At 35.2% G+C, this 22806-nt stretch overlaps 1 protein-coding gene and 2 long non-coding RNA genes across 4 annotated transcripts; 2 read left to right on the forward strand and 1 right to left on the reverse strand.

The window, feature by feature from the left end:
• The first annotated feature begins 1139 nt into the window (after window positions 1-1139).
• LOC113331593 lies at window positions 1140-7779 on the forward strand. The gene is made up of 8 exons (XM_026578293.1): window positions 1140-1842; window positions 1993-2628; window positions 2702-2826; window positions 3269-4145; window positions 4236-4516; window positions 4616-4814; window positions 4866-4948; window positions 7669-7779. Exons 1-8 carry the CDS (start codon window positions 1140-1142, stop codon window positions 7777-7779), a joined length of 3015 nt encoding a protein of 1004 aa, XP_026434078.1.
• Window positions 7780-10677: 2898 nt separating this feature from the next.
• On the forward strand, window positions 10678-13184 carry LOC113331483. 2 transcript variants are annotated; one of them, XR_003350961.1, is made up of 4 exons: window positions 10678-10920; window positions 11010-11125; window positions 11232-12613; window positions 12871-13184. It is a non-coding gene; the product is annotated as an uncharacterized LOC113331483 (long non-coding RNA). The 2 variants fall into 2 exon arrangements; XR_003350960.1 differs by having other exon boundaries at window positions 11010-12613.
• A 171-nt stretch (window positions 13185-13355) lies between these two features.
• Window positions 13356-16585, reverse strand: LOC113331482. Its single transcript, XR_003350959.1, has 4 exons — window positions 16075-16585; window positions 15727-15781; window positions 13914-14084; window positions 13356-13712 (listed from the first exon to the last, which is right to left on the reverse strand). It is a non-coding gene; the product is annotated as an uncharacterized LOC113331482 (long non-coding RNA).
• Window positions 16586-22806: the final 6221 nt, after the last annotated feature.

Genomic DNA, 22806 nt, shown 5'->3' on the forward strand with positions numbered 1-22806 from the left:
GTATTAATCGCGTGTGTTGTTAAGCGCAAGTATAGTGAACGTTTCTGATGTAGTACATCTTTCTCTGTATCAACAATGATTGTTGATCCCTATCTTCTGGATCAACTGTAAACAATTGACCTCATGTTTTTGGATCAACTATGACTGTTGATCCATTACGTCAGTTTAAGTTAGTTTGTTTCACAAGTATTTTCTTTTCTAGTTTTCGTCAAACTCTTTCCTTTAATCTGTTCATGTAAGTCTATATAAAGGCTGGAACTCTTGTTTATAAGACACATCTTATTATCAATATTATTATCAAGTTTGTTTATCAATTTTTTGTCTTAAAATCTTGATCCTAGAATCAGTTTTCTATTAAGTTTCTGACGAAACTTAAACCTATCCCTGTTACCCCTGTTCTGTGCTACACTAGTTGGTATCAGATACAGAGTTTTTAGATTTTTATCTAGAAACAGATCCTTTCCACAGCTTCCGCAACAATTCAAAACCCTAAATTTTCACCCACCTACCTTTCGTTACAATGGGAGACAAGTTAACAGCAACTGAAATTGATGCCATTCTCACAACACTTGAAACCAAGCTCAGCGCAGCACTTGAAACCAAGCTCGGCAACAAAATTGAAACGTCTTATAGTTCCTTAGAAACCAAGTTTGCTACCAAGCTTGATTCAGGTACAAATTCTCTAAAATCTGCACTTGCTATGCATGGAGATTGTTTAGACAAATTATGGAAACATGCTGGTTTTGGTGACTTGGTGATGCCTAAATTAACCGATGATACAGAAGGGGACCAAAGCTCTGGCGAAAAAGAAGAAGATGAAACACAAAAAGATAAACCTTTTTTTACTCAGAATGATAATATTCCTGAGAATATTTCCCATACCCTTTACCACAAGGAACCCTTGGAAGGTTATGTTAACAAAAAAAAGATTACCGTACCCCTCAACTATGATGAAGATGACAAAGCTGAAGAACTCAAAGAGCAACAATGGGTTGATGAAAAACGATTAAAATCTGGTATGAATATTTATGGAACTTTACCAGAATATAAGTTGAAGGCTGATACCTAGTTTTCATGGTGGTTTACATATTGAAGACTTGCTGGATTGGTTTTATGAAGTCGATTCCTTTTTCACTTTCATGGAAGTTCCTGAATCTTCTCAAGTTAAATTGGTAGCTTATAAATTAAAAGGTGGAGCTGCAGCTTGGTGGGAAAAACTCGGTAAAGATCGACGCAATGCTCATAAACCTCCTATACGTACATGGCAAAGAATGAGACAATTATTAAGAGATAAATTCTTACCTAGAGATTATATGCAACAACTTTTTATTAAGCTTCAGAACTGTCGACAAGGGGCCAGATTAGTTGAAGAATACGTTGCTGAGTTCTATGCTTTAGTTGCTCGTAACCAATTGCATGAAACTGAAGAGCAATTAGTTGCACGTTTTATAGCTGGTTTGAATAATTTAATTCAACATGGACTGACGCAGTCCGTGTTTACAATGGTTGAAGCCATCCAACAAGCTATTAGAGTTGAAAGGCGTGTACTCAGTACCTTTAGACAAGCAACTCCACGTCAAGCTCATTATCAACATTTTTCTAAAACTTCCAGACCATATAATTATTCTTATGGTTACCAAGCTGAAAAGGGATCAACAGTCGTTGATCCATCCTTAGAGGGACCAACTGTCTTTGTTGATCCACATGACAGAAGTGCAAACCAACCATATCAGCAACAACAACCTACTTATGTTCCTTCAGAACCTGCTCCTACAATGCATATCTCATCTGCTAAGCCACCTCAGCCTCCTCCACAACGAAATTTTGTTCGCAATACTAAAGGTAATCAGTTTCAACAAGATTTTCCACCATTATCTAAACCCTCTAACCCTTATTCAAAATTTCGAGGAGATAAATGTAACAAGTGAAACCAAACTGGCCATACTTCTAGTGATTGTCGCAAATTCCATGCTTACATTAATGAAACTTCAGACGAAACACAAGAAGAAGAAGCATTAGGAGATGATGAATTATTTTATCTTCAAGAACATGAGACTTATGATGCAGATTTCCTTAGGATGATTCGACCAGTTTTAATCACTGAACCATGTCCTACTCAGAGACATAATATTTTCAGATCTCATTGTTTCATTGAAGAGAAGCTTTGCACCATGATCATTGACAGTGGAAGTAAAGAAAACTATGTTTTTGCAAAGTTAGTTGAGAAACTTGGTTTACCTGTTACTCTTCATCCAAAACCGTATTTAGTTGGATGGATAAACAACTCTTCCACTCAGCAAATTAATAATCAATGTTTGGTGAAGTTTTCTTTCCCTGGGTATTCAGATTATGTTTTGTGTGATGTTATTAACATGAATGCAGCAAGTTTATTATTGGGAAGACCATGGCAGTATGATATTCGTGTTGTTCATAGCTGCTATGAGAATACGTATACCTTTGTTCATGAAGGGTTTACTAAAGTTCTATGGCCTTTACAATCTTCTAATTCAGTCAAGGAACCATCAGATAAGAAGACAAATGCACTAGTTGCTACCATTGTTCATTCTTTACAACCAAAACATTCTTTGAGTTCTCATGAAGCTGATAAACCTGGAAATTCTAGACAAGGTACAACCTTTATTATCTTCTTTCAATAACTTATTTCCTACTGAATTACCCAATGTTTTTCCTCCATTAAGAGATCTACAACATCAGATATACTTTATACCTGGAACTTTTATTCCTAATCAACCTCATTATAGGTTAAGTCCTAAAGAACATGAGATTTTACAAGGTCAGGTTGATGATTTGTTACAAAAAGGTTTGGTAAGACTTAGCAAAAGTCCTTGTGCTAGTCCAGCCTTTTTAGTAGATAAAAAGGATGGTGGACATTGTACGTGTATAGACTGTAGAGCATTAAACAGAGTTACTATACCATATAGGTTTCCCATACCAAGAATTGATGACATGATAGATATGCTTTCGGGTGCTAAAGTGTTTACAAATCTTGATTTACGTAGTGGGTATCATCAAATACGTATTCGAGAAGGTGATGAATGGAAAACATCTTTCAAAAAAAAAAGAAGGGTTATATGAGTGGTTAGTCATGCCTTTTGGATTATCTAATGCTCCTAGTACTTTTATGCGCCTCATGAATCAAGTTCTGCAACCTTTTCTTGGAAAGTTTGTCATTGTATATTTTGATGACATACTGATTTTTAGCAACAATGAAGAAGAGCATATTTCACATTTATCTTAAGTCTTTCAGGCACTGCAGGACAATGTTTTGTATGTGCATCTAAAGAAGTGCACTTTCTTTACAAACAAGGTCACTTTCTTGGGATATGTTGTGTCGGATACTGGTATTTCTGTGGATGATTCTAAAGTTAAGGCAATTGTGGATTGGCCTACTCCAACATCTATTCGTGAAGTAAGAAGTTTTCATGGGTTAGCTTCTTTCTATAGAAGATTTGTGAGAAACTTTAGTACCATTGCAGTTGGTTTGACAGATTGTTTGAAGTGTGATACTTTTGAGTGGACTGAAGAAGCAGATAAGAGCTTTAATCTTCTTAAGGAAAAATTGTGCAGTGCACCTGTTCTTGCCATGCCAAATTTTGATAAACCTTTTGAGATTCATTGTGATGCTTCTGTTGTTAGCATTGGTGCTGTGTTATCTCAGGAAGGACATCCAGTTGCATACTATAGTGAAAAGAATTCAGATACAAGGAAGAAGTGGTCTACTTATGAGTTGGAATTAATTGCTCTTGTTCAAGCTCTTAAGAATTGGCATCCTTATCTTATTCACATTGAATTTGTTGTCAATACTGATAATCAAGCTCTCAAGTTTTTGAAAACTTCAACAAAGGTCAATAGGATGCATGATAGATGGTTATATACTATTAACCAATATACTTTTTCCATTAAACATCAAAGTGGGAAACTTAATCAAGTTGTTGATGCTTTGAGTAGGAGAGCTCATCTTCTGGTTACTCTTAAACATGAGAGTTTAGCCTTTGATTTCTTAAAAGATTTATATAGTGAAGACAAAGAATTTAAGCAACCTTGGGACAAGTGTGGTTCTTCAACAGGAAGTGTTGATGATTTTCTCATTCAAGAAGGGTTTCTCTTTAAAGGAAATCGTTTATGTATTCCACAATGTTCCCTACGTCTTCATCTCATCCAAGAATTACATGGCAGTGGCCTTGGTGGACATTTTGGACGTGATAAAACAATAGCTTTGGTTGAAGAACGTTATTTTTGGCCTTCTATTAAAAGAGATGTTCAAAAATACGTACAAAAATGCATGATTTGTCAACAGTCTAAAGGTAATATTCAAAACACTGGCTTGTATACTCCTCTACCAATTCCTGAAGCTCCTTGGGTGGATATTAGCATGGATTTCGTGCTTGGTTTACCACGTACTGTGAGGGGGAATGATTCTATTATGGTAGTTGTTGATCGTTACTCAAAGATGGCTCACTTCATAGCATGCAAGAAAACAACTGATGCATCCAATGTTGCTTATTTATTTTTCAAAGAAGTAGTACGTTTGCATGGAATTCCAAAAAAAAATACTTCTGATCGAGACACTAAATTTTTGAGCTATTTTTGGAAGTCTTTATGGATGCATTTGGGTACTAAACTTCAATTTAGTACAACTGCTCACCCTCAAACAGATGGACAAACTGAAGTAGTCAATCGATCTTTAGGAAATATGATTAGAGCCAAAGTTATTGGAGGAAGAGAGAAGCAATGGGATAATCTCCTTTCACATATGGAATTTGCTTATAACACTTCAGTTAATCGATCTACAGGTAAGACACCTTTTCAGATTGTTTATTCTAAGGTTCCTAATCATATTTTAGATTTGGTGGTACTTCCCAAGCTGCGTAAATCAAACGCTAAGGCAGATAACTTTGTTGAGAAAGCTTCACTCATACATCAAGAGGTACAGTCAAAGCTTGCAGATTCTAACAACAAGTTCAAGGACGATGCCAATCATCATAGAAGACTTAAAACTTTTGGTGAAGGAGAATTGGTTATGATTCATCTCAGAAAAGAAAGATTTCCTACTGGTACTTATAACAAGACCAAGATGAATAAATATGGACCATTCAAGATTTTGAAGAAAATCAGTGACAATGCTTATGTTATTGATCTTCCATCGACTTGGAACATCTCTAATATCTTCAATGTGCAAGAAATATTCAAATTCCATGGAGAGAATGAAGTTCTTTCTATACTTTAACTCGAGGGCGAGTTTCTTTCAAAAATGGGGGACTGATGTAGTACATCTTTCTCTGTATCAACAATGATTGTTGATCCCTTTCTTCTGGATCAACTGTAAACAGTTGACCTCATGCTTTTGGATCAACTATGACTGTTGATCCATTACGTCATTTTAAGTTAGTTTGTTTCACAAGTATTTTCTTTTCTAGTTTTCGTCAAACTCTTTCCTTTAATCTGTTCATGTAAGTCTATATAAAGGCTGGAACTCTTGTTTACAAGACACATCTTATTATCAAGTTTGTTTATCAATATTTTGTCTTAGAATCTTGATCCTAAAATCAGTTTTCTATTAAGTTTCTGACGAAACTTAAACCTATCCCTGTTACCCCTGTTCTGTGCTACACTAGTTTCAAATCCGGCGTGAGTATAACTAACGTACCATAGCTCAGCGTAGACGCAATGTACGCCTGAATGGGGCGTAGTTATAAACTCCGCCAGACAAGACTCATGTAATACGTACGCCTCACGTGGGACGTGGTTATTAAATCCTCCCAAATGGGACGCTTCTATAAGGTACGTCTGTCATGGGACGCAAGTTTTATATACGCCCATTTGGCCATTTTGCAGACGTGTGTTATACCTCCGCCTGTTATCTAGGCGTTTGTAATACGTGCGTCTACGACTAAATTTCAGGTCGTTTGATTTCATTGCAACGGCTCTTTCATATATCTATATATATATATATATATATGAAATGAATTCCTTTACCATTTCATCACCACTACTCGTTCATCTCTGCATCCAATAACTTCCATACTACTCTCGTCTCGACGTTATTTTGTCCGACATCTGCACACAACATAAATACAACTGGAAATCATTTTAACTTTATTGTCACTAGAAATTCTTTTGTTGCTTTATCTCCACTACTACACATACGTAAAGTTCTAAATTTGTAAAGTATGTTTGTGTCTGGGTTTTAACTTAGAACACCAATTGATGCAGTGTGTATGATGAATAAGTTGTAAAATATCACCTCACAATACTTGGTCTAACAAGCAGTTTTTTTTAACCATTTAAGCAAGATAATCACTAAATTAAACTTATACGATGTCTCCTTACAAAATTTAGAGATCAATTGAGAAAACCATATTCAACAGATGAAACTCGAGAAAAATCAAAACTCGAGTACAAAATTTTTTTTACAAACTTTGTGCAACCCAATTTCAAAATTAAAACATGCAAAAACCATACCTTTAATCTCCAAGCACAATTCTACACATCCAATTAAGAAAACACTACAACAAACACAAAAATCATAGATTAAAACGGATTGATTAAACTAAATAAAAATCAATTGGAATAAAACCTTTTTTTGATTACATACCTGGTTAAGAAAGATTAATCTTCATAAAAACATGGATTAAACTTCATATAAACATGATATTTGGAGTTTTTGTGGATATTATTGATTAATTTTTACTTACGGTTTTGCAGGGTTTTTAGTTTTTATGTAGAGGAGAAGACTCTGGAAAAGAAGCAGAGTACAGGTGAATACGCCCAAAGTCTAATTATAATCCACCGCCCACCGGACGATGTTTGTACGACCGTCCAACAACCAAACGCTCATATAACCAACGCCCAACAAGACACACCTAATACTTACGCTTGTTGTCTGAGCGTTGTTATTATCGTCGTCTCACTCCAGGCGTTTGCAATACTAACGTCCCTCTCCAAGCGTGCTTAATACCCACGTTCCATGCATACGTTCACTATACCCGCGCCTCACCATCATACGTTCATTATATTTTCGTTCAATGTGGGGCGTTATTATATCGTTCTCCAGACTAAATTTTAGTCTTTCACCATTGCACTTCACCTCCACTAAACCCAAATTTTTTTAGCTTTTAGTCTGGCTTTTAGTATTTGGTCCCCTTCATGACTGTGGTTGCTCTCAGCTGCTTGATGGGAATGCATTATTGAACCTATCTGTGAGCTGTTAGAATCAGTGATCCTCTTTCGGATGGGTGGATGTTTATAGTCTCAACAACACTGAAATAGGTCAGATGCATACATACATTATGTTTTCAGCATTTGGTCCCAAATTGGCGAGAAGACAACGTCTTTAGATAACTGAAAAGAAACTTATACCGCAAACAACGATGTAAATAAATTCTCAATAATATATATACTCCCTATTGTACCTGGAAGGATATATCTAGACTCCTATTGTGAAGTACACAAAAATATTTATAACATTATCAACAAATGCAAGCCTGGACTCATTTATAGAAATTGTAGGATATCGCCCACCGGAAATAGTCCGTTATCCTTATCTGCTTCACCTATATTCCGACCCACTATCACAAAAGGATAGAAATGGTCCTTGGTATGACTGGTTATTTAAGCGTTTCATGCTGGTTTTGTTCTCCTGTTCAGCAAAAAATCTCAACATTTCGATATTTTGACTTCTCACTGACATCACTGAATTCTGGGATTCTGCTAAATAGTTACAACTGCTACAATGATGTAGATCATGGCTGTCGGTGAGCATGCATCAATATTATCTAGTGTCATGTGATTTGAGGTTAGTGGAATGATACCACTACCGCCAATGTCAGCTCAGTACACTCATTCGTCTGGTGCAACAATATGATGTCGTCACTTCCTTAACTCGGTCAAACCCAATCTTCACAACCAACCTGCAATAACAGGTACTTATACACTCATGGCTTAAATGTCATTTTTTAGTCTTTCGTTGCACCATTCCAACCTCCCTTTGCCTCAAAGGATGCCACCACTATCTTTATCATAACAGTGATACGAAGGGGCTTAAAATCAGCGTGCCATGTTGATGATAATGATAAAAAAGAGGCATGATATAGAAGTGGAGTAGGAACCTCATAGTGTCAGCCGATCAGTATCTCCATCCTTAAAATTGGTTTTACAAACAACAGTCCAAGGTTGACGACGTTCTAGCCTTCCATATAACACATAACTATGTCCACAACAATTAAAACAAACAAATGAGTTGGAATCGATGACCACCTTTTAAAATAATCTTGTTATAGAGGCGGCGGATTCCATTAGAGGGGAGGCGGATAATAGGACAAAAAGGATCATTACATGGTAATTTGAAGTGCCCCTTATTCAAAAAAAAACTGAAAATGACTAATTAACCCTTTCATAGTTTAGTGTTGATAATCTAGTTTAGTGTTAATGATTAGTTTTCACTTAATATTAACTCTAAATCAAAACAAAATCATATTTTAGAGTTTAAAAAAAAATTCCATTTTTTTTACATTTTCAGAGCTAATTAGGTTGGAATTTTGCCCGTAACCAACCGTAAATCTTAGTTACGGTTTGTAAAATATGAACTACCAACCGTAACTGGTTAAATTTGGGGAAAACCCAATCGTAAAACCAGTGACGGTTGATAACCAAATGCTCGAGATGAACCATAACTTAGTTATGGTTCGTAAACTAAAATGATTATCAACCGTAACAGTGTTTACGGTTCATCTCGAATTTTAGTTATGGACCGTAATTGGTGACCTTTATGAACTCTGGGTTCCAGGGTTATTTACGGTTCGTAATTCTGGTATCGACATCAACCGTAAGTTCACTTATGGTTGAAAAAAAGCGTAACTGAAGAAAATTCTCAGATATAAGAACATACGGTTGGTAATAGTTCAATTACCAACCGTAACAACATCAAAATCTCCAGTTATGGTTCGTAATTGAGTTCAAATCAACCGTAACTCAAATAAACCCAGAAATTTGAATTTCAATTTTCATCTAAAACCCTAATTTTTTATAGAAATTAAACTTAAATCGAACAAAATAAACCAAATCGTAACTGGGTTTTTCAAAACATACCTCATATAAGTCATTACACTGCACTTGATTAATTTTCGAATCGTCGAGTAATCGAAGATGATGAAATTTTGAGTTTTAATGGAGGTTACAGTTGATGGGAGGAGGAGAAGAGAAGAAGAAAAAAAAACAAATTTTCAATTTAGCTTTGATTTAAGTTAAAAAATGGGGAAGGTAATCTAGTCAATTTACACCCCCTATAAAACATCCCCTAGCCAACTAGAGGGACATTGTTATCACACTGCTGCCCCACTAATGGAACCCCCTACCCCTTTAACAGGGTTGTTTTAAAAAGACATTGTTAGTAGTTCCAAAGCTTTGATATGAAGTTACCAATAAGATATAGTATATGTGATTAAGAAAAAACTCATTTTGACAGAAAATTATTTCTCATCAATAAAAAAAAAATTATACTTACTTGGTTTTGCTTCTAATTCCACGGTAGGATCCATGTTTCATAAAATGAAACAGAAGCATTAAAAAATTTTGTCGTATTCCCAAAATATATTGACCGATTAATTGAAAGAACACACTACTGGAAATCGATATAGTCCCATAGGTTGATATGTTATCCAAACATCAAATCTCGAACATAAATTTACCAAAGACGATGGCGCTGCGATAAATAAAAGAAAAATCTGTGTAAAAAATGGGAAAAGAAGAACCCTAACTTTGAATCTACCAAAATTAGAGTGGTTCACTTGGGCTATTATTTTCATTTTGATGAATCTTTCTCCTCTCAAGCTTGTAGAAGATCAGAATTGCACTCTGATTAAATTTTTGATTTTGATGAATCTACTACCACCGAATAAATTTTCAAACCCCACTGTGATTTTACAAAATCATATTTGGGACGAAGACAATTGATGTAAAGATAGGGACATGAAATTAAAACCGAGATTTTCCGATTAAAATCCTACGAATTGAATAAGATAATCTATGTAATAGTGTAGTCAGATTTGAGAACTAATTGGAATAGAGATCCAATTCGGGATGAAAACTAATTTCTGAATGAAGAATTTTCTTCTTTAGATACGAAAGAAAGAAAATGTCACGAAAAAATGAAAGTTAAAATGGGGACGACAAGATTCGAATCGCAAGCATTTTGTCGACGTTTGACAAATTCATCCTTTTTTCCTTGCTTTTTTATGGAACTTTAGAAGAGAAATTTAAAAACCCAGAGGGGCATTTTTGTGAAGGAAAAAATCTTCACCAAATAATTACCTCTTTTTTTTACCAATTAACTATGACGCAGTTGCCTTTTGGGGGGAGACAAAGAGTGGTCGGGATGGAGCTTTGGAAAGACAAATAGTGGTCGTGATCCTTTAGTTCAGTTGGAGAAGATCTGCAGCGTCAGTTTTCAGATTTGCGCACTAATCCGCCGTTCTTTGTTTCTTCGATCCCAAACAGTTTTAACACTCTAAAACGTGTCGCGTCCTAATCAAATCTTGGTGGTTTGTTTTGGCAGTTTTAATACGTGGAGAACTGCTGCATAAAAGTTGTTCAAAATTTTGCCCAGGCGTACAAATCCCAAGCGGTTAATTAGGAATCCTATATCCCTTGGAAATCGTAATTAGTTAGCTCTCAATTACTTCAGAAAAATTCTTTTGCATTTGATTTCTTCTTCACAGTTGAATGGCCGTATTACAGGGTTTCTGGATTCTTTCTCTTTCTCTGCCGTAGCGACGTTGGTGTGGGCATAAGTTACACCACCAACCGTCTCGCAAAATCCATAAAGCATATACAGAGAAGAATGAGAGGGTTTTCTGGTGGCCAACTTCATCTTGCACATGATGAGCCACCTTCCCGTTCAAGGTAATAAGTTACACACATGATTTCGATTTGTAAACGGTGGATTTGATGTAATTAAAGAAGAACTTAGTTTGTTGATGTGAATTTTGCAGGTGACAGTGGGAACAGTGAAAATGGGGAATGCAAAACACCATTAAGGAGTAGAGGAATGAAAAAAACATCCATACTTGGGTTTTGTTGGCGTGATAATGCTAACATTTATAGTCAGGTAATCATCCATTTCATTTTATGATGATTAAGTTGAGAAATTTAGAAAGAAACATATTGGTTTTGGTGGACTTGATACGCCGGTGGAATTCTTCTTTATTTTACAGGTGAGATTAGTCTTCCTTCTCAAATACAATTTTTCACAAGTATTGCAGTTCAATAGTGGATTTTACTAATGGTGATAACGTCTATAACTATCATTTCCTGCTTCGACTTAATTTTGTTGTACTAATTGTCATTTGCTGACCAAAATCATTCATAAAAATGCTTTCTTCGGCAACTTCTCCCACATTTCTATGAATTGTTGCAAAATTCAGTTACTATTATATTTCAGAGAACAAGTTATTTGTCTGAAAACTACTCACTTTTGACAAATTTATTGTTTTGTACCGCTGAAACCATTACAAACTTCGGACACCAATAAACTGATAACACGTGCAGATTTTGTTTGTGAGGTCTCCCAGGCTCCATTGGAGATTCGGGTTGTATATCGTGTTGTTGTACAAAGAAGGGTAACTTTCAGTCTGAAGTTCTCTTTGGTCCCTCTTAACATCCTTTATTTCCCAGGATTTTGTTCATATGGTTAGTTGTTGTAAATGTAACTGAGTTTCACAAATCAATTATTCAATTACGTACTTGCAGAATCACATACTTTGGGTGTACTCTTCAATGTACTCAAGCCAGCACAGAAATTCTTCAAAAATAATATCCACAAAATGCACACCGAACTACTTACTGTGCCCGAAGGAACTTATGTAGGTTCGCGTCATTGAAAATATACTTAAATGATGCTTCAAGAAGGGCACTCCTAGCAGAACTTAAAATGTACCACACCTTGGGAAGTTTTTAGTCGAAAATTGCACTCATTGAAGACGACGTGACGAAATAATCAAGAAGATGCCATTAAAAGAATTGCTTATTGAATCTTCCCTAAATATATGGTTGATTTTAGAATCATTGAAATTCTTCATACATTTAACTTTTCTACTGTTTCAAATTTTACTGTTTAGTACTTAATCTCTTGCTTTCCCTTAATTTTGTTGTTGTTGAGTTGAAGTGATTTTTATTTGACCTTTTTTTTTTTCCATTTTTCTCTGTTGTCGTATTCTCTTTTAGTTTATAATTTGATGTATTAATGCTCTATTATATTTGAAGAAAGCAGTAAGGAAAAACATGTTGCCCAAAGGAAAAAACTTTAACTTTCTTAGTTTTCAATGAAACGTAGTGTAATTTTGATGGTACAGTGCGCTTTGGGCTAATGACCTTTTGGACTGCTTCCTATAGTATTTAAAATTTTTGTTCATCGCAGGTTGAAATGGAGGTCATCGTTAGTACCGGATCAGGCATATTTAAAGAAAACGATTTTCCAGTAAGCAAAATGAGATACATATTCTTGGAATTACTGTGATGAGCCATACTTACTAATCGTCCTATCACATAACACCTCAATGTTGCTAATTTGGCATTGCCGCTTCATTGGTGTATTCTGGTGAGTACTAGACCAAAGATTGAAATAAGTTTTGGCATTTGGCAGGGTAGGTTCTCCTTTTAATGTGCATGAATTTATGGAACTTGAAATTTTTAATAACAGCTATTCGTGTTTCTTTTGTTTTTTTGGCTTTGGTGTCTTTCTATCTGTATTATTGATGATCAATATTGTTTCTCATATTCAACTATAAAAAATTTATTAATTACAATCCCTTGGGGGTTTGAAGATGTTTGAACATATTTTTTTTTTAATTGCAGGATGTGGTACGACGAACTCATGATCAGATAAATGGCATGTGATAACCGAGCCTTCTCTCACGTCGGCTCTGTCTCTCCCTTTTGCCTGTTTCGTTTGATGTTGGTCTTTTTCATGCCACTCATCGTATCCCTATTTTTAAAGCGTCGAGGCAAGTTCTTACAGCTCCTTACATTGAAACTAGAAAGTTTAAAGCAAGTGAGGCTCTTGGTAAATAGTGAGATATATTGCGAAGACATTTGCTTTTCTTTATTGATACTAGATTTTGTGCCCGTGCTACGCACCGGATGGACCCGAAAACCATCATTTTTCTTTACTTTTAACCATGCTTAGGATTTATGATTTGGTGTGGCTCGACTTCGTCTCTGCCCTGTGCAAATGCATTTCCACCTATAGATGTTGATCAAATGAACCCCTTTAATCTGTATCTCAAGTAAAAAAGGTTCCAAGGCAAAGAATTCGACAACCTGACGCAATGAACTCAATATGAAAGTGAAAAGTGAACAGCTCCTTGGCTTTTTATCAATTCTTTATGCAGATAACGACACAACGACATTGTTAAATCATCAATACCAAGTAAGAAAATGCCTTAAGATAGCCTGCAATATGAAAACAATACCTCAAGGAGAATGACTTACAAACTATGCATTCACTGGATTATTACTTAGATGTCATCAGATACCCTGAACTCAATAAAATGTTTAATTATGGAGACTGCATCTTTGAATTCTGATATAAAAAGGATCTGAAATATACATGCGACATTGTGGACTCATCAATACCAAGCAAGCAACTTCCTTCGGACGGCCGGCAATAAAAAACTTCAAGTAGAATGATCCACCAACTATAAAAATTCAGTAGATGATAAATTAACTGTCACCAGAGACGCTGAACTCAGTATGATCTGTTTCCACAGATGCATACATACCCGATTGAAGAAAATATATAATACTAAACACAAATTCTGAGAACCCAGAGAATAAAATAAGATTATTAGCAAAATTTAAAGAATAACAAACTTTGAAGAAACAGAAGCACGACTTACCAAATTTTCTGTCAGGGGAAGGTTCCCTCGAGCTAACTGTTAACTGTTAGACTCCAACTCCTCCAGCTTCAACGTAAAGCACACCAATAAAACCAATTACAGTGAAGATCAATAGATAAGCGTTTATTGTGAAGGGAAGCTTGATATCCCTGCATCCCAGGGTCCTGAAATCTGGAGATGATGACAGTGCACAACAATTAACAAAGTTCATTCAGAAGTCTCACCATTAACACAATGTCAGAAAATCAACTTGATGGGGAGACTTCTGAATATTAAACATGATTGGGGGAATAATAAACATTCATTTCTATAAGGCAAAGGACTGTGTTGCAAACATTTGAAGCTCAGCAAAATTGTACACTTTTTTATGCCTTGGATTACAGAACCCATAATATGCTCACACCAGCTTCTGCCGCATAAATCAATACTTTTTGATGACTTTTATCATTTAATATGTAGTGAAAATATGGATTCACATCATTAAGTATATCAAATGAGTGGAAAGGATTTGGATATGCCAAAAGCGCGACCAAATCTTGTTTCCAATCTATTGTTAATTACCTAAGAATGAAGTGCGGAATAAACATTTTAAGTTCGATGCAAAATTATGAGCTGAAGTCTTTTGGACGCGACATTCAAATTTTTCTATATAAGTAGTTTATAGTGTTAATCCTAATTCATTTCAATTTAACCATCTTGAACATCCTAGGTGCCAAAGGAATTGCCGGAAGAGTAATCAAATTATGAAGTCCAACGCGCCGAAGGCGCACGAGAGGTTGAGACCAGGCGGAAGGCCTGGTTGATACCCTAGTATTAGTATAAGATAAGATATGCCCTTTGTCTTTTCGTTACAGGCTTTGCTATAATGGCAATGACTCTTCTGTCTCGTTGTCGTCAATGAGCAGCATAACAAAATTACTTTGTACAGAATAAAAGACTTATACTTACTTTTCATGGGGCATCCTAATAACATTAACTAAATTCTAAAAATTAGCTCATAAAACAGTGCTCATATTCTCTTGGTCTGTCACATGCTGAATGCCAGACAATGACAACTCGAGATTATTACTATCAATTTTGTTTGCAACCTCGAATCTAGAAAATGTCAACTTTGGAAAATTCTATTGATACCTTACTTGGCTTCCAGAAAAGTTAGGGGGACCATCTATGAGTTTTTGGGTATTGTGTTTTCTTGTATCCAACTCAAAACCAATTGGCAATGAGTGGAGAGGTCCTAAGAGATTATAAATCGCAGGATCTTAGACTGTCCAGACAATGTGGGACTAATAATCTCAACATGCCCCCTCATGTGTAGCCTCGTTGGGTCTAACACGTGAACAATTAAATCGGGTGACGCGGAGTAAAGGCGCGGTCATATGACTCGTCACAAATAGCCTGCTCTGATACCAAGTTAGAATACGGGCATCCAACTCAAAACCAATTGGCCATGAGTGGAGAGGCCCTAAGAGATTATAAACCGCAGGATCTTAGACTGCCCAGACAATGTGGGACTAATAATCTCAACATCTTGCTCTAGGGATTTAAAAGCAGTGGAAACTGCATTTGAGGATTGATTTCTTGGTCCCTTTTCTTTGGTCAATGATCACACCAAATCATATGAAGGATAACTGAAGGATAGTGATAACTGTAGGATATCAAGCTGATTATTCATATGAATTTTCCTTGGAAGCTAGATAAGAAGTCAATATCATAATAACATGGTATAAAGTGGCTATTGAACAATATACAGAAAGAGTGAAAGGCATTTCGACAATGATTATGAAGTAGTCTAAGAATGTCATGTAACCCTCACCTGAAGTTCTCACCCCTGTGCATTCCTCCATTACCATGAGTTCTTGCTTCGATACCTATAAAGCACAACTCAAAAATTCAAAATTAGACATCATTTGTTACATAATCACATGACTTCTTTAAGAACCAAATAAAAAAAATGAACATTATTTTTCTATTGGGCATTTCAACAAACAATTATATGTATGGGGAAAACATCTAAACACTTGACCCCTAACTAAAAATTAGAGTTTAACTGAAATTCAAGTGATATCCGAAATCAGCTCTTCAACTGATAACCAAAACCCAGATTTAAATAACCGAAATGATTAACCGAATCAATAATACAAATAATCAATAAACCTGTTACCTTAAAATAAAACATAAAAATTCCTCAATTCTATTCGATGTGATTTCTCCTTATAATCAAACACCAACACGACAATGGGTTAATTTTTCAGATTGTAATTTCTCCTGTTGATGTTAAGTTATTGTATCAGCTCTTCAACTATGGTTCAATCATTTTGACGATTTTGATTTGGGGAAATAATATTGTGATTAATTTGGGGGAAAAGTACTGTGATTATGAACAGAGAAGATTTTTGTGTGTGATTTGAAATAAGAAATCGATGGTTTTGTTTGGGAAGTAGAAATCAGAAATGGTCCTTTCAGATTTCACCAAAATCTCATGAAGATACGGCTGAATAATCATGAATAAGGAGGGTTCTTTCAGATTCATCTGCAGCTGAATAATCAAAAGCACAGAGTAGCTATTTCAGCATCTTAAAAACACGGAAGGGTACATCGATAATATCTTATCGGTCCGTTGAAAAGACACCTTTTCTTTATTATAGTATAAGATAAGATATACGATAATTAAGGTATAGAGCTTAGTTTAAATCAAACTCACTGGGGGTTACTTGTTTGTAAATATATGATCGACTCTCTTCCGTTTCCTCTAGCACCAGTCTGGAAGTGTACCCACCAATTAATATAGCTTTTTTATTTATTTTAGAAACCTAAAAGCAACTTTAGTGTTGTTGCTATAAGTCATATATGACAACAAAAACAGCACATTCCCAGCTGCTAACCTATATTTCCATATTTTTAAACGGAGTGTCCATATATGAAAACTTTTTATAGCAAATCTCATATATAGCTTCACGAAATTATAAGTCCCGTGTGACATTAAACGAAATTTAAAATAACGTATACCCATAAACGCTGTTTTAAACTACGTTTATTAACATAACGCCATTTAAGAATCCGTGTGGCTTAAACGACCTTTAAGAAAACGTTTCTATAAACGTTCATTTTAAATGCGTACAACACGGAACGCACGGTATATATCCGTCTGACTGAGACGTAATTAAAATCCGCGTTTTGTTGGACGTGGTTGTAAAACTCGTCCCAACTAAATGATTTCTATAACCCCTTCTCAAAGTGAGAAGTTCCTATAAATTACGTTTGACTACACGTAATTATTAATGTCGTTCTCTTTTGAACGCAATTTATAATCACTTCCAGTTGAAGGACGTTGTTTATAAATTTGTCTTTGGTACACTTTTTAATTAGAGCTCTTTTAATTATCTGATAACATGGCTTTTCTTGTTTTAAATATTTATTAACTAATATTCTCCTTTGTTCTTATTCTATACATTAAACTATGAAAAGATTAAATATTGAGAAGAGGGCTAATCAGAACGCCCAAAATTCCTCGAGCATAAATTGTAAAAACAAAACCTGATAAAAAAGAATAAAAAAAAACTAATCGACCAGTTATAAGTTGAATTAACAAACATTAAGCACACTATTTAAGAATAATCTATCTTTGTAAACCACAAAGGAGCACGTGCCTAAACGTAACTTTAAAATACGCCTAGGTAAGACGTTGTTATAAAACTCGTTTAACTAAACGGTTTTATAAATAATGGCCAAAAGAAACAACGTAATTTAAATATACGTCATCCACTGAACGTGTGTATAAATAGCGGATGGAATGAAACGTAGTTTTTGATACCGTTTTGTCAAACATAATTTTACTCATCGTCTACCAAACAAACGGTTTTTTAAAACGCGTGCAATAACAGATGCAATTATAGATTACTTTCAGACCACACTCAATTATTAATTTTGTTTGAGTTGGACGCATTTCTTGTTAATGTTTATGCGGAAACGGTGATATTAACTACGTTGATATCTATCCTACTACGACGCACACCAATTTGCTAATCCAAAAAAGCCATATATGGCTTGAGAGTTTGAGAATATAGTAACTCAACGCTGCAGTTGCTCTAATATTGGGGCTTCACATCCTCATAGAATGACTTCACTTGGATTCCTAGTGTTCAAAAAATGTTTATGGGATATCCTAATACAAATACAAAATGTCTAGATTACCCTTTAACTAAAATAAAAACTTAAATACCTAATCTTTTATATTCACAGTAAAACATAATCTTTCACTCACTGCTCCTCTTCCTCTCCTCTTTCTCTTCCTCTCCTTCACAATAATTTGAATTCACTTCATCGTTTTCAATTAATCAACGATCCGAAAAGCTTAACATCGTGGATTGAAACCTCTACTAAAGATGAGGAAGAAACAAATTGATTGTACTGATAATCAACATCTCAATAAACCACTGGACGATCAAATTCAACACCAACAACCGAGTCAGGAATTTGAAGAATTGCGATTTCAAACTCCTCAACAAGTTTATGTTAGGTATTAATCGATAACCCATCTTTTTTTACTCGTTTTTTGCTTAAAATAGGTTAGATTGAATGAAATCGAAGTCAAATTAGGGTTTCAGTTGTGTTTCTAAAAGTGTTACGGTTGGCTTCGCTAACTGTAAGTATAGTTTATGAAGATATTACGGTTATGTTTGGATGAATCCAAACCGTAAAATTTGATTTGCATGTGGTATTAATTTTTCATGTATCCTCAAAAAAATGGTTACGGTTGGCTTCGATTTTCTTGGTGAACCGTAAGTGTTTTACGGTCTGTTTTTTTATATAAGTGAACCAAGCCATAAATAATCCTGAACCCTAAAAAAAAAATCAGATTGACTTGTGTTTGATTCTGTAAGTTCTATTTCTTGTAATTTGCAAGAATCCTTATAGAGTAAAGGCTAAAAAGAATAGAGGAAATGATCTAACGCCAAAAGATACTCCTATACCTCGTCGTAAAATTCATTGTGGGGTAGATTATAGAGGTCCCCACAAGGATGCTAAGAAAAAGAAGGATAAGATTGAATGAAGTATCTCAAGATATCTTGAAGCACCTCAAGAGGAAGATAATGTTTTCTAATACATGGAAAATGATCTACGAATTCATGGGGAACAATTTGAACTACCGGTGATATTGGAAGGTGCACATGTGATTAGGGATGCACCACACGAGGAAGAATATGATGATGAAGAAGAGATTGAAGAAGAAAAAAAAATTGTTTTTCAAAGCAAAGGGAAAGAAGTTGTTGTTGCTTCATCTGAAGCTACACCTCAACTGTTAGAGCACTGCTCGATTGAACCCACTAGCGTTGGTATGTCAAGTTAGTTGTCAATTTTAGTTGCCAAAATGAATTCTTGATTTAGCATACTAAAGATAGTTTCGGACTAGATTAGGTCTAAGAAGTTGAATCAAAATTATCCTTAAAGGATGAAGATTGAAGATTGAAGACTACAAGAAGACATCATCAAGTACTTCATCAATAAAGGTATGTGATTGATTTCATTTGGATTCTTGTTCAATTCTACCTTTCTAATCTATCAAGATATATGCTCACTACATGGAACAATTCCGATGACGGTAAATGTACATTTATGTATATATACTTGAGGTTATTTGATTCATGACCTTGGTGATAATAACCTTTATCCCTATAAAGGATCTCATGTTATAGTGAATGAGCTTGCGAATCCAATGAGTCAAGAATCACTCAATTCCGAGTTATAACGATAAAGTTATGAGTGATTTAAGTTCATTAGTAGGAAACATTCCATGGGCTTTGGAGTGTCCGCGAACTTGGGCCCAATACGTGACTAAAAGGATTTTTGGTCAAGTTGGTGATGTTTCCTTATCTAGGCAAGTTAGCTATTGGTCCAAACACTTTTGATTTCCATATTAAAGTGTTTGTGATTCCTGCCTAAGTTAAAATGTGATTTATTCACATAAATATAATTTTTGCTAAATAAGTTATTTATTTAAGGGGGATTTTGTGTTTCCCCCTCAAAAAAGATACATAATTTGCATTACCCCCTTTTCAAATCACTAATAGGTAAAACCCCCTCTAAGTTAACTTTTCCATCATCACCCAGTTAAGTAAGCACGTGAAGTGCAGGCGTGTGTTATAATAAAATATTAAATATGAGAGACCCCAAAATACCCTGTAGTGAACTCTCTTTTTCGTTTGGTCTTCTTCTTCATCTAATTTCTCTGTAATAAGAACTCGAATTTATGGTCAAAAATCCAAGTAGAGAAGGTGTCGTCCATATTGAAGATTAAAGATGGCTGATTGAGAGCTATTTTAAAGTTCTAAAGGATAAGAACCATTGGGTTTGATTTGAGTTTGAATTTGGTAGCAAGGGTATCAAATTTGTGGGGGTTTTGTTTGGATCTGGGTTTGAATTTGGCACCACCGTCCACCAACATCACAAACACGCTGTGTGCGTGCAACTGGTAACCAAGAGATAGCCCATCTCTTGTTAGATTAGCTTTTCCTCACTCTGCAAATTTGGATTAGAGAAATCCATTGTCCTAAATCTTCTCAAACACCCAAAACATTCATAAATAACTGTCATTTTATCTATATAAATCAACGTGATCAACCCATTATACAGACCCAAGTTCTTATCAAAACTGCCATTACTCATCAAAAGAAGTCAATGACATCAAGCAATTTTCAATCCTTGTTTCTCTGCTTAATAACTTGACCAACTCCTATCGATATGTTTAATGTAATTGCTAGAATTACAAAACAATATATGTATTGTGTTGTTCTCTAATGGCGGCGATGTATTAGATATATGAGCACTGAGGAGGAGAAATGAAGAAGAATGAGGGATAATAATGATGAGTCCCGTTCAATTGATTTTTGTTCTGCCTTGTTAATCTATGCGTGACACGTTTTGGAGGGCATACATGTCTAATCAGGGAAAATTACGCACGTGCATGTCACATGTGCCAACTTAACCAGGTAATGACGGAAAAGTTAACGTAGAGGGGATTTCACCTATTACTGATTTAAAAAGGGGGTAATGCAAATTATGTATCTTTTTTGAGGGGGAAACACAAAATCCCCTTTATTTAATTATTTTGTCAAGAGTTTTAACTTAGGAAAGACTCTCATATTTAGGAGAGTCTTTTAAAAGGAAAATATCTTTGCTTAGCTTCCAAGCTATTGTTCATTATAAATAATGAGTTCGCGAGTTTACACGTTTTTCATCCCTTTGGGAAATTGGCGTAAGCACTGCAGGTTGTTTTCCATGTCTTCCGTTCTTCGTGAACGAGAGTGAGATAAAAGTCTTTGTATTGGGGATCACAAAGCCAAGTTGGATTTAATCTTCGTGATTTATCATACAACTTGTAATCTAGGTTTTTCACCTCTTGTCTATTCTAAGGTTTTCTCTTCTGATATAAAACCATTAAAGAGTTGTTGATCATAAACCCTAGGTTTTGATAGATTTCAGTTTCCGATCGTATACCAATACTTGTTAGTCGAAATCGGAGACTAGAAAAAAAAACTTCTTTTGAGGCATCTCGTAAAAATCCTTGAGAAGTTTTAAACAAGATATCTCTAGATTTATTCTAGTTGTTCTTGTGGTAGATTTATTAGGGTTTTCTTAACTTGGAAATTGATCTTTGGAATCACCCAAGTTTACTCATGGAAATCAGGTTCACGGACGCCTTGTGTGTACGCATACTGATTGTAAGTTAAAACCCTAATCTACAAGTTTGTTTTGATATTACTTTTACCTGGTAATTGTTTTTATCAAAATAAACACAAGATTTACAAAACCTTGATTCACATCTAAAGGGAAATCAAACCGGTGTTTTTGTGCAAACAAAATATCGAATCGTATCAATCGTGGTGGTGTATCTTCTAAAGAGAACCTTGGGTTCTTCAAGAAGATTTGTGTGAAGAATTTCAAAAGAAAATCGGTATTCTGCTAGGAGTTCTACAAGTGCTGAAGAAGATATTACATCTAGTCCGAATAGGTAGTAGGAAATTGGTGTAACAACTTATTATCAGTGTGTGTTTATTCTGGACTAGGTCCCGGGGTTTTTCTGCATTTGCGATTTCCTCGTTGACAAAATTTTGGTGTTTGTGTTATTTCTTTTCCGCATTATATTTTATTTATATAATAGAAATATCACAGGTTGTACATTAAGATCAATCAGTTCTTGTATCCGGCCTTAGGGTTGTTGAGTGAATTGATTGACACTTGAACATTGGTATTTGGTACCGTTCAAGTTAATCCTTTTATATTTAATCGGGCTCGCAAATCCCTATTTGCTGATTGCGGATTGAATTAAGAAATAGAGATATAAAAATCTTTGGTATACTTTTTATAGATTGATTCTAACTGTCTAGTTGATTCTCTTGAAAGTATATTGGAGTTTGTCTATTCAGATTGCCATACGAAATATTGGGTGGTGTTGTTAGACCCCCGCTTTTTCAATTGGTATCAGAGCAGGCAAACACGCTAAGACCTCATAAGTCTGTGTTTGTAGCAATATGATTCTATGGACAGAGGTGTTATCTCTATAAACGTACCACCAGCCTTTGATGGCACAAACTACCTATGGTGGAAAATTACTATGCGAGCTTTTCTTCAAGCACGTGATTTTCAAACATGGGTATATATAGTTAATGGCTATGATGCTCCCGTTGTGGCAGTTGGAGATGTAAACGTTCCCAAGAACATTGGTGAATACAGTCCTGCCGAGATACTTGCTACAAAGAAAAATTCCGACGGTGAATGCCATCATACATGCCATTACCCCAGATCTTCAGCACCACGTGACTACGTGCAATAAGTATAAAGATGTTTGGGATATCTTAGAAACCGTATTCGAAGGGAATGCCGCAGAAAAAGAAGC

This window comes from Papaver somniferum, unplaced genomic scaffold, assembly GCF_003573695.1.
Source record: "Papaver somniferum cultivar HN1 unplaced genomic scaffold, ASM357369v1 unplaced-scaffold_125, whole genome shotgun sequence".
Lineage (NCBI taxonomy): Eukaryota > Viridiplantae > Streptophyta > Magnoliopsida > Ranunculales > Papaveraceae > Papaver > Papaver somniferum.

Coding starts and splice junctions, on each gene's coding strand:
- LOC113331593 (XM_026578293.1), top strand. CDS start 1,140: ATGGAAGTTCCTGAATCTTCTCAAGTTAAATTGGTAGCTTATAAATTA. Junction 2,629..2,701: donor ACCTGGAAATTCTAGACAAG/GTACAACCTTTA, acceptor CTCCATTAAGAG/ATCTACAACATCAGATATAC. Junction 4,815..4,865: donor TTCAGTTAATCGATCTACAG/GTAAGACACCTT, acceptor ATCATATTTTAG/ATTTGGTGGTACTTCCCAAG.